The 12,905-nt window shown below is 47.2% G+C and overlaps 1 protein-coding gene across 2 annotated transcripts in view; it reads right to left on the bottom strand.

Annotated features, from left to right (window-relative positions):
• The window catches only part of pdzd2 (PDZ domain containing 2), a 185,262-nt gene that overhangs the window by 74,188 nt on the left and 98,169 nt on the right, over positions 1–12,905 (bottom strand). For both annotated transcript variants that reach the window (XM_065011331.1, XM_065011332.1), the window contains exon 6: positions 6,695–6,794. In XM_065011331.1, coding sequence (XP_064867403.1) covers positions 6,695–6,794 — 100 coding nt within the window. The remainder of the gene's footprint in view (positions 1–6,694; positions 6,795–12,905) is intronic.

The following is a 12,905-nucleotide window of genomic DNA, read 5'->3' as shown; positions in this document are numbered from 1 at the left end:
CTGTTATGGAGAGAGGAGTGTAGCTGCAATGGAGAGAGGAGTGGAGACAGGAGTAGAGCTGGAATGGAGAGAGGAGTGGAGCTGGAGTGGAGAGAGGAGTGGAGCTGGAATGGAGAGAGGAGTGGAACTGTTATGGAGAGTAGTGGAGAGAGGAGTAGAGCTGGAATGGAGAGAGGAGTGGAGAGAGGAGTAGAGCTGGAATGGAGAGAGGAGTGGAGCTGGAGTGGAGAGAGGAGTGGAACTGGAATGGAGAGAGGAGTGGAGCTGGAGTGGAGAGAGGAGTGGAGAGAGGAGTGGAACTGGAATGGAGAGAGGAGTGGAGCTGGAATGGAGAGAGGAGTGGAGAGAGGAGTAGAGCTGGAATGGAGAGAGGAGTGGAGCTGGAGTGGAGAGAGGAGTGGAACTGGAATGGAGCGAGGAGTGGAACTGGAATGGAGAGAGGAGAGGAGCTGGAATGGAGAGAGGAGTGGAGAGAGGAGTAGAGCTGGAATGGAGAGAGGAGGGGAACTGGAATGGAGAGAGGAGAGGAGCTGGAATGGAGAGAGGAGTGGAGAGAGGAGTAGAGCTGGAATGGAGAGAGGAGAGGAGCTGGAATGGAGAGAGGAGTAGAGCTGGAATGGAGAGAGGAGTGGAACTGGAATGGAGAGAGGAGAGGAGCTGGAATGGAGAGAGGAGTGGAGAGAGGAGTAGAGCTGGAATGGAGAGAGGAGTGGAGAGAGGAGTAGAGCTGGAATGGAGAGAGGAGTGGAGCTGGAATGGAGAGAGGAGTGGAACTGGAATGGAGAGAGGAGTGGAACTGGAATGGAGAGAGGAGTGTAGCTGCAATGGAGAGAGGAGTATAGCTGCAATGGAGAGAGGAGTGGAGCTGGAGTGGAGAGAGGAGTGGAACTGGAATGGAGAGAGGAGTTTAGCTGCAATGGAGAGAGGAGTATAACTGCAATGGAGAGAGGAGTGGAGAGAGGAGTGGAGCTGGAATGGAGAGAGGAGTAGAGCTGGAATGGAGAGAGGAGTGGAACTGGAATGGAGAGAGGAGTGTAGCTGCAATGGAGAGAGGAGTGGAGACAGGAGTAGAGCTGGAATGGAGAGAGGAGTGGAGCTGGAATGGAGATAGGAGTGGAACTGGAATGGAGAGAGGAGTGTAGCTGCAATGGAGAGAGGAGTGGAGAGAAGAGTGGAGCTGGATGGAGAGAGGAGTAGAGCTGGAATGGAGAGAGGAGTGTGGCTGGAATGGAGAGAGGAGTGGAGCTGGAGTGGAGAGAGGAGTGGAGCTGGAATGGAGAGAGGAGTGGAACTGTTATGGAGAGTAGTGGAGAGAGGAGAGGAGCTGGAATGGAGAGAGGAGTGGAGAGAGGAGTGGAACTGGAATGGAGAGAGGAGTGGAGCTGGAGTGGAGAGAGGAGTGGAGAGAGGAGGGAACTGGAATGGAGAGAGGAGTGGAGCTGGAATGGAGAGAGGAGTGAGAGAGGAGAGAGCTGGAATGGAGAGAGGAGTGGAGCTGGAGTGGAGAGAGGAGTGGAACTGGAATGGAGAGAGAGTGGAACTGGAATGGAGAGAGGAGTGTAGCTGCAATGGAGAGAGGGGAGAGAGGAGTAGAGCTGGAATGGAGAGAGGAGGAGCTGGAATGGAGATAGGAGTGGAACTGGAATGGAGAGAGGAGGTAGCTGCAATGGAGTGGAGAGAGGAGTGGAGCTGGAATGGAGAGAGCTGGAATGGAGAGAGTGGAGCTGGAATGGAGAGAGGAGTGGAGCTGGAGTGGAGAGGAGTGGAGCTGAATGGAGAGAGGAGTGGAACTGTTATGGAGATGGAGAGAGGAGAGAGCTGGAATGGAGAGGAGTGGAGAGGAGTAGAGCTGGAATGGAGAGAGGAGTGGAGCTGGGAGGGAGCTGAACTGAATGGAGAGAGGAGTGGAGCTGGAGGATGGAGAGAGGAGTGGAACTGAATGGAACTGGAGCTGGAATGGAGAGAGGTGGAGAGAGTGGAGCTGGAATGGAGGAGAGTGGAGCTGGAGTGGAACTGGAATGGAGAGAGGAGTGGAACTGGAATGGAGGAGGAGAGGAGTAGAGCTGGAATGGAGAGAGGAGTGGAGCTGGAATGGAGAGAGGAGTGGAGAGAGGAGTAGAGCTGGAATGGAGAGAGGAGTGGAGCTGGAGTGGAGAGAGGAGTGGAACTGGAATGGAGAGAGGAGTGGAACTGGAATGGAGAGAGGAGTGTAGCTGCAATGGAGAGAGGAGTGGAGAGAGGAGTAGAGCTGGAATGGAGAGAGGAGTGGAGCTGGAATGGAGATAGAGTGGAACTGGAATGGAGAGAGGAGTGTAGCTGCAATGGAGAGAGGAGTGGAGAGAGGAGTGGAGCTGGAATGGAGAGAGGAGTAGAGCTGGAATGGAGAGAGGAGTGGAGCTGGAATGGAGAGAGGAGTGGAGCTGGAGTGGAGAGAGGAGTGGAGCTGGAATGGAGAGAGGAGTGGAACTGTTATGGAGAGTAGTGGAGAGAGGAGTAGAGCTGGAATGGAGAGAGGAGTGGAGAGAGGAGTAGAGCTGGAATGGAGAGAGGAGTGGAGCTGGAGTGGAGAGAGGAGTGGAACTGGAATGGAGAGAGGAGTGGAGCTGGAGTGGAGAGAGGAGTGGAGAGAGGAGTGGAACTGGAATGGAGAGAGGAGTGGAGCTGGAATGGAGAGAGGAGTGGAGAGAGGAGTAGAGCTGGAATGGAGAGAGGAGTGGAGCTGGAGTGGAGAGAGGAGTGGAACTGGAATGGAGAGAGGAGTGGAACTGGAATGGAGAGAGGAGTGGAGAGAGGAGTAGAGCTGGAATGGAGAGAGGAGTGGAGCTGGAATGGAGAGAGGAGTGGAGAGAGGAGTAGAGCTGGAGTGGAGAGAGGAGTGGAACTGGAATGGAGAGAGGAGTGGAGCTGGAATGGAGAGAGGAGTGGAACTGGAATGGAGAGAGGGGTGGAGCTGGAATGGAGAGAGGAGTGGAACTGGAATGGAGAGAGGAGAGGAGCTGGAATGGAGAGAGGAGTGGAACTGGAATGGAGAGAGGTTTGGAGCTGGAATGGAGAGAGGAGTGGAACTGGAATGGAGAGAGGAGTGGAACTGGAATGGAGAGAGGAGTGGAACTGGAATGGAGAGAGGAGTGGAGCTGGAATGGAGAGAGGAGTGGAACTGGAATGGAGAGAGGAGAGGAGCTGGAATGAAGAGAGGAGTGGAACTGGAATGGAGAGAGGAGTGGAGCTGGAATGGAGAGAGGAGTGGAACTGGAATGGAGAGAGGAGTGGAACTGGAATGGAGAGAGGAGAGGAGCTGGAATGGAGAGAGGAGTGGAGAGAGGAGTAGAGCTGGAATGGAGAGAGGAGGGGAACTGGAATGGAGAGAGGAGAGGAGCTGGAATGGAGAGAGGAGTGGAGAGAGGAGTAGAGCTGGAATGGAGAGAGGAGAGGAGCTGGAATGGAGAGAGGAGTAGAGCTGGAATGGAGAGAGGAGTGGAACTGGAATGGAGAGAGGAGAGGAGCTGGAATGGGAGAGAGGAGTGGAGAGAGGAGTAGAGCTGGAATGGAGAGAGGAGTGGAGAGAGGAGTAGAGCTGGAATGGAGAGAGGAGTGGAGCTGGAATGGAGAGGAGTGGAACTGGAATGGAGAGAGGAGTGGAACTGGAATGGAGAGAGGAGTGTAGCTGCAATGGAGAGAGGAGTATAGCTGCAATGGAGAGAGGAGTGGAGCTGGAGTGGAGAGGAGTGGAACTGGAATGGAGAGAGGAGTTTAGCTGCAATGGAGAGAGGAGTATAGCTGCAATGGAGAGAGGAGTGGAGAGAGTGGAGCTGGAATGGAGAGAGGAGTAGAGCTGGAATGGAGAGAGGAGTGGAACTGGAATGGGAGAGAGTGTAGCTGCAATGGAGAGAGGAGTGGAGACAGGAGTAGAGCTGGAATGGAGAGAGGAGTGGAGCTGGAATGGAGATAGGAGTGGAACTGGAATGGAGAGAGGAGTGTAGCTGCAATGGAGAGAGGAGTGGAGAGAGGAGTGGAGCTGGAATGGAGAGAGGAGTAGAGCTGGAATGGAGAGAGGAGTGGAGCTGGAATGGAGAGAGGAGTGGAGCTGGAGTGGAGAGAGGAGAGGAGCTGGAATGGAGAGAGGAGTGGAACTGTTATGGAGAGTAGTGGAGAGAGGAGAGGAGCTGGAATGGAGAGAGGAGTGGAGAGAGGAGTAGAGCTGGAATGGAGAGAGGAGTGGAGCTGGAGTGGAGAGAGGAGTGGAACTGGAATGGAGAGAGGAGTGGAGCTGGAGTGGAGAGAGGAGTGGAGAGAGGAGTGGAACTGGAATGGAGAGAGGAGTGGAGCTGGAATGGAGAGAGGAGTGGAGAGAGGAGTAGAGCTGGAATGGAGAGAGGAGTGGAGCTGGAGTGGAGAGAGGAGTGGAACTGGAATGGAGAGAGGAGTGGAACTGGAATGGAGAGAGGAGTGTAGCTGCAATGGAGAGAGGAGTGGAGAGAGGAGTAGAGCTGGAATGGAGAGAGGAGTGGAGCTGGAATGGAGATAGGAGTGGAACTGGAATGGAGAGAGGAGTGTAGCTGCAATGGAGAGAGGAGTGGAGAGAGGAGTGGAGCTGGAATGGAGAGAGGAGTAGAGCTGGAATGGAGAGAGGAGTGGAGCTGGAATGGAGAGAGGAGTGGAGCTGGAGTGGAGAGAGGAGTGGAGCTGGAATGGAGAGAGGAGTGGAACTGTTATGGAGAGTAGTGGAGAGAGGAGTAGAGCTGGAATGGAGAGAGGAGTGGAGAGAGGAGTAGAGCTGGAATGGAGAGAGGAGTGGAGCTGGAGTGGAGAGAGGAGTGGAACTGGAATGGAGAGAGGAGTGGAGCTGGAGTGGAGAGAGGAGTGGAGAGAGGAGTGGAACTGGAATGGAGAGAGGAGTGGAACTGGAATGGAGAGAGGAGTGGAGAGAGGAGTAGAGCTGGAATGGAGAGAGGAGTGGAGCTGGAATGGAGAGAGGAGTGGAGAGAGGAGTAGAGCTGGAATGGAGAGAGGAGTAGAGCTGGAATGGAGAGAGGAGTAGAGCTGGAATGGAGAGAGGAGTGGAACTGGAATGGAGAGAGGAGTGGAACTGGAATGGAGAGAGGAGAGGAGCTGGAATGGAGAGAGGAGTGGAACTGGAATGGAGAGAGGAGTGGAGAGAGGAGTGGAGCTGGAATGGAGAGAGGATTGGAGCTGGAATGGAGAGAGGAGTGGAACTGGAATGGAGAGAGGAGTGGAACTGGAATGGAGAGAGGAGTGGAGCTGGAATGGAGAGAGGAGTGGAGCTGGAGTGGAGAGAGGAGTGGAGCTGGAGTGGAGAGAGGAGTGGAGAGAGGAGTGGAGTGCTTGGAGTATCTGCCTTCTCTCTCGCTCCGGTACCACTCAGCCACCAGCTCTGCCTTTTTCATTTCCTTCATCAGTGTTCTGTTGTATTTATTTAGCCTACCCCGTCAGAGATGTTGATACGAGTCGACCAAGGTCACACAGCCTGTGTAGTTAATAGCAAGACAACCATGAGTCCATGCAACACTGGGGACGTAGGCTAGTGTAACTTTGTAAGAGGAGTGCTAACTAATGTTGTCTCTGAACTGTCGAATGGGAGCGCAACAGAGCCAGTTACAACTGAAGTATCTAATCATCAGTAGACGAGAGAAAACACAGCAGCTACACATCACTACGACTAGGTCCTGGTTCAATAGCCTGAGAGAAAACACAGAGGCTATACATCATCAACTAGGTCCTGGTTCAATAGCCTGAGAGAAAACACAGAGGCTATACATCATCAACTAGGTCCTGGTTCAATAGCCTGAGAGAAAACACAGAGGCTACACATCATCAACTAGGTCCTGGTTCAATAGCCTGAGAGAAAACACAGAGGCTATACATCATCAACTAGGTCCTGGTTCAACAGTAGATGTGGTTTGTTAAATGATCTTTTTAAACAGAAAATGAATGGAGTGAATTTGGAGGGACGTTTTTTTCCCCGCTGTGAGCTGGGTTTTTTTGCTGATTGAGGGAAAGGACATTGAGCGCTGAAGTGGTGCTCTGTCAACGCTGGGTGGGACTGCTTCACTCCACTCACACGCTCCGCTACCTGTTCAGGATGGTTGACTAGCTGATGGTTGTAAACCTGCCTTGTTTTTAACCAGTTAACAGTGCAGCATGACTGACTGTGTGGCTAACAAGCTTCACTCTATGCTCCATTAGGGACTAATCTCTCTCTCTCAATTTCAATTCAATTCAATTGACTTTATAGACATGGCAAGTTCATTGTTACTTACATTGTCAAAGTATACATATCGAAAAATATTAATAAAATGAAAATATATATATTTATATCTCTCTCTCTCTTTGTCTCTCTCTCTCTCTCTCTTTGTCTCTCTCTTTGTCTCTCTCTCTTTCTCTCTTTGTCTTTCTCTCCCTCTCTCTCCCTCGTTCTCTCTCTCTTTGTCTCTCTCTCTTTGTCTCTCTCTTTCTCTCTTTGTCTCTCTCTCTCTCTCTTTGTCTCTCATTGTCTCTCTCTCTCTCTCTCTTTCTCTCTTTGTCTCTCTCTCTCTCTGTCTCTCTCTCTCTCTCTCTCTCTCTCTCTCTCTCTCTTTGCCTCTCTCTTTGTCTCTCTCTTTGTCTCTCTCTCTCTCTCTCTCTCTCTCTCTCTCTCTCTCCCCCTCCCTCCCTCTCCGTCTCCCTCCCTCTCTACCTTGTGATCTGGTCCTGAACTTCATGGATGTAGGAGAGCGGCAGGTTCCTTTAGGTCCCTCCGTCTGTCCTCGGTCCTCTAGCTTCTCCAGATCAGTCAGCTGCAAGAAGGAAACATCCCGGATTAGCGCTGCATGGCGAGAAGATATCTGATACCCAGTCACTACAAAGATACAAGCGTCCTTCCTAACTAAGTTGCCGGAGAGGAAGGAAACCGCTCAGGGATTTCACCATGAGGTGACTTTGAAACAGTTACAGAGTGATAGGAGAAAACTGAGGATGGATCAACAATGTTGTAGTTACTCCACAATAATAACCTAAATGACAGAGTGAAAAGAAGGAAGCCTGTTCAGAATAAACATATTCCAAAACATGCATCCTGTTTGCAACAAGACACTAAAGTAAAACTGCAAAACATGTGGCAAAGCAACGCTTTTTCCCCTCCTCTCCCCTGTAACTATCCCCCAGGTCGTTGCTGTAAATGAGAACGTGTTCTCAGTCAACTTACCTGGTAAAATAACGGATAAATAAAATTAAAATAAATAAATAAATATATGCAGATATATCACTCCGCTATTTCCTGGTTGCTGAAATCCTAATAGTAATAATAATAATAATATTCTAATAGCCTAATTTCAATTTCTGTGACAAAAAAAAAAGATCACTCGCGCACGTGCGTGCGCCATCGACATCAGACGGGATCAGGACACGTAGGTTGAAATATCAAAACAAACTCTGAACCAACTATATTCATTTGGGGACAGGTTGAAAAGCATTAAACATTTACGGCAATTTAGCTAGTTAGCTTGCTGTTGCTAGCTAATTTATCCTGGGATATAAACATTGAGTTGTTATTCTACCTGAAATGCACAAGGTCCTCTACTCCGACAATTAATCCACATATAAAAGGGTCATCCGAGTTTGTTTCTAGTGATCTCTCCTCCTTCAGGCTTCTTCTTCTTCTTTGGACTTTATATGGAGGTTGGCAATCAACTTTAAGGTGCATCACCACCACCAACGGGACTGGAATGTGGACCTCAGTTCATCTTTCAATCACCCACGTGGGTATATGCTCCTAACAACCAATGAGGAGATGGGAGAGGCGGGATTTGCAGTGGGTCAAGCATCACAAATAGAACCAAGTTGTATTTTAGTGCCTGGCTACTCAGACCCTCGCTAGCAGTGTGGGTGCAATGATTGAATATAATAATAAATGTAAACATTTATTTTGCAACTCGACGCAACGCGAGCGGTATGGTCAGCATGTTAAGACTTGCTTTCAATGAGAGGTCGCCAAAAAAAGTTACATAATTTGTCCTGAATACAAAAGTGTTATGTTTGGGGCAAATCCAAAAACATCACATTACTGAGTACCACTCTCCATATTTTCATAGTGGTGGCTGCATCATGTTATTGGGTTAGGATGGTTATAATATGTCAAAAGTACCAGTACCAGTCAAATGTTTGGACATGCCTACTCATTCAAGGGGTTTTTCTTTATTTTCTACATAGTAGAATAATAGTGAAGACATCAAAACTAAGAAATAACACATATGGAATCATGTAGTAACACATATGGAATCATGTAGTAACACATATGGAATCATGTAGTAACACATATGGAATCATGTAGTAACACATATGGAATCATGTAGTAACACATATGGAATCATGTAGTAACACATATGGAATCATGTAGTAACACATATGGAATCATGTAGTAACACATATGGAATCATGTAGTAACACATATGGAATCATGTAGTAACACATATGGAATCATGTAATAACACATATGGAATCATGTAGTAACACATATGGAATCATGTAGTAACACATATGGAATCATGTAGTAACACATATGGAATCATGTAATAACACATATGGAATCATGTAGTAACACATATGGAATCATGTAGTAACACATATGGAATCATGTAGTAACACATATGGAATCATGTAATAACACATATGGAATCATGTAGTAACACATATGGAATCATGTAGTAACACATATGGAATCATGTAATAACACATATGGAATCATGTAATAACACATATGGAATCATGTAGTAACACATATGGAATCATGTAATAACACATATGGAATCATGTAGTAACACATATGGAATCATGTAGTAACACATATGGAATCATGTAGTAACACATATGGAATCATGTAATAACACATATGGAATCATGTAGTAACACATATGGAATCATGTAGTAACACATATGGAATCATGTAGTAACACATATGGAATCATGTAGTAACACATATGGAATCATGTAGTAACACATATGGAATCATGTAATAACACATATGGAATCATGTAGTAACACATATGGAATCATGTAGTAACACATATGGAATCATGTAGTAACACATATGGAATCATGTAGTAACACATATGGAATCATGTAGTAACACATATGGAATCATGTAGTAACTCATATGGAATCATGTAGTAACACATATGGAATCATGTAGTAACACATATGGAATCATGTAGTAACACATATGGAATCATGTAGTAACACATATGGAATCATGTAGTAACACATATGGAATCATGTAGTAACACATATGGAATCATGTAGTAACACATATGGAGTCATGTAGTAACACATATGGAATCATGTAGTAACACATATGGAATCATGTAGTAACACATATGGAGTCATGTAGTAACACATATGGAATCATGTAGTAACTCATATGGAATCATGTAGTAACACATATGGAATCATGTAGTAACACATATGGAATCATGTAGTAACACATATGGAATCATGTAGTAACACATATGGAATCATGTAGTAACACATATGGAATCATGTAGTAACACATATGGAATCATGTAGTAACACATATGGAGTCATGTAGTAACACATATGGAATCATGTAGTAACACATATGGAATCATGTAGTAACACATATGGAATCATGTAGTAACACATATGGAATCATGTAGTAACACATATGGAATCATGTAGTAACACATATGGAATCATGTAGTAACACATATGGAGTCATGTAGTAACACATATGGAGTCATGTAGTAACACATATGGAATCATGTAGTAACACATATGGAATCATGTAGTAACACATATGGAATCATGTAGTAACACATATGGAATCATGTAGTAACACATATGGAGTCATGTAGTAACACATATGGAGTCATGTAGTAACACATATGGAATCATGTAGTAACACATATGGAATCATGTAGTAACACATATGGAATCATGTAGTAACACATATGGAATCATGTAGTAACACATATGGAATCATGTAGTAACACATATGGAGTCATGTAGTAACACATATGGAGTCATGTAGTAACACATATGGAATCATGTAGTAACACATATGGAGTCATGTAGTAACACATATGGAATCATGTAGTAACACATATGGAATCATGTAATAACACATATGGAATCATGTAGTAACACATATGGAATCATGTAGTAACACATATGGAATCATGTAGTAACACATATGGAATCATGTAGTAACACATATGGAATCATGTAGTAACACATATGGAATCATGTAGTAACACATATGGAATCATGTAGTAACCAAAAAAGTGTTAAACAAATCAACATATAGTAGCCATCCTATGCCTTGACGACAGCTTGGCACACTGTAAATATTCTGGGTGGCCATTTGATTCATTCTTCAGCAGTCTTATATTCTTAACACCAATGTGAGAATGCTGTTCATTGACTACAGCTCAGCGTTCAACACCATAGTGCCCAATAAGCTCATCGCAAAGCTAAGGACACTGGGACCATCGAGAGCATCCTGACTGGTTGCATCACTGCCTGGTACGGCAACTGCTCGGCCTCTGACCGCAAGGCGCTACAGAGGGTACTGCGTACGGCTCAGTACATCACTGGGGCCAAGCTTCCTGCCATCCAGGACCTCTATACCAGGCGGTGTCAGAGGAAGGCCCAAAGAAATGGTCAAAGACTCCAGCCACCCTAGTCATAGGCTGTTCTCTCTGCTACCGTACAGCAAGCGGTACCGGAGCACCAAGTCTAAGTCCAACTTGCTTCTAAACAGCTTCTACCCCCAAGCCATAAGAGTCCTGAACAGCTAATCAAATGGCTACCCAGACTATTTGCATTGACCCCCCCCCAAACACAGTTAGACCCAACCCAATCATGAGAAAACAAAATGAAAATTACTTAACAAATTGGAAAGAATTAACAAAAAAACAGAGCAAACTAGAATGCTATTTGGCCGCCGTAGACAGACCTGGCCCCCAAGAGAAGACAGGCTATGTGCAACACTGCCCACAAAATGAGGTGGAAACTGAGCTGCGCTTCCTAACCTCCTGCCAAATGTATGACCATATTAGAGAGACATATTTCCCTCTGATTACACAGACCCACAAAAAATTTGAAAACAAAGCCAATTTTGATAAACTCTCTTCTCTTCTCTCTCCCTCCATACTTGTCTCTCTCTCTCTCTCTCTCTCCCTCCATACTTGTCTCTCTGTCCCTCTCCCTCCATACGTGTCTCTCTGTCTCTCTCCCTCCATACTTGTCTCTCTGTCCCTCTCCCTCCATACGTGTCTCTCTGTCCCTCTCCCTCCATACGTGTCTCTCTGTCCCTCTCCCTCCATACGTGTCTCTCTGTCTCTCTCCCTCCATACGTGTCTCTCTGTCTCTCTCCCTCCATACGTGTCTCTCTGTCCCTCTCCCTCCATACGTGTCTCTCTGTCTCTCTCCCTCCATACGCGTCTCTCTGTCTCTCTCCCTCCATACGTGTCTCTCTGTCTCTCCCTCCATACGTGTCTCTCTGTCTCTCTCCCTCCATACGTGTCTCTCTGTCCCTCTCCCTCCATACGTGTCTCTCTGTCCCTCTCCCTCCATACGTGTCTCTCTGTCTCTCTCCCTCCATACGTGTCTCTCTGTCCCTCTCCCTCCATTCTTGTCTCTCTGTCCCTCTCCCTCCATTCTTGTCTCTCTGTCCCTCTCCCTCCATACGTGTCTCTCTGTCCCTCTCCCTCCATACGTGTCTCTCTGTCCCTCTCCCTCCATACGTGTCTCTCTGTCCCTCTCCCTCCATACGTGTCTCTCTGTCCCTCTCCCTCCATTCTTGTCTCTCTGTCATGATGAAACACTAATGTGACTGACATGGTAAACCATCCCCTCCACTGGTGACTCTTCTTGGGGCGGCAGGGTAGTCTAGTGGTTAGAGCATTGGACTAGTAACCGAAAGGTTGCAAGTTCAAATCCCAGAGCTGACAAGGTACAAAATCTGTCGTTCTGCCCCTGAACAGGCAGTTAACCCACTGTTCCTAGGCCGTCATTGAAAATAAGATTTTGTTCTTAACTGACTTGCCTAGTTAAATAAAGGTATAAAAATAATATTCTCCTCCTATTTTGTCCTATTTTTCCTCCTCTCCTCCTCCTCCTCCTCCTCTCCTCCTCCTCCTCCTCCTCCTCCTCCTCTCCTCCAGTGGAAACAGTCCACCCACTGTGTCAAACTCACTCTCTCCCCTCTCCTCTTCTCCTACTCTCCCCTCCTCCTCCTCCTCCTCCTCCTCCTCCTCTCCTCCTCCTCTCCTCTTCTCATACTCTCCCCTCCTCCTCCTCCTCTTCTCCTCCTCTCCTCTTCTCCTACTCTCCCCTCCTCCTCCTCTCCTCCAGTCGAAACAGTCCAGCCACTGTGTCAAACTCACTCTCTCCCCTCTCCTCTTCTCCTACTCTCCCCTCCTCCTCCTCCTCCTCTCCTCCTCCTCTCCTCTTCTCATACTCTCCTCTTCTCCTCCTCTCCTCTTCTCCTACTCTCCCCTCCTCCTCCTCCTCCTCTCCTCCAGTCGAAACAGTCCAGCCACTGTGTCAAACTCACTCTCTCCCCTCTCCTCCTCGACTCCTCCTCTCCTAATGGTAATGCACAATATAACGTGTGTGATAACGTGTGTGATAATGTGTCTGATAACGTGTGTGTCTGTTGAGCACCTCGTGGTTTTAATATGGTACTGATGTGATTAAGCGTTGATCAGGGAGTTGCTGCTGTCAGAACGTTTGAAGAGTTTTCTTCTGGCTGACTTGTTTTCATAACGATGACTGTCTGGGGGGTTTTGACAAACTCCCTCAACACCTTCTTTCCCTCTCTCTTCTACAGCTCAAGAGGCGCCGACGTGACAGTCACAGATGTGCAGTGTGTCTGTCTGTCTGTCTGC

Source organism: Oncorhynchus nerka, linkage group LG27 (genome assembly GCF_034236695.1).
Source record: "Oncorhynchus nerka isolate Pitt River linkage group LG27, Oner_Uvic_2.0, whole genome shotgun sequence".
Classification (NCBI taxonomy): domain Eukaryota; kingdom Metazoa; phylum Chordata; class Actinopteri; order Salmoniformes; family Salmonidae; genus Oncorhynchus; species Oncorhynchus nerka.
Note: the sequence above shows the minus strand (reverse complement) of the source record. Positions and strands in the feature narration are given on the sequence as shown.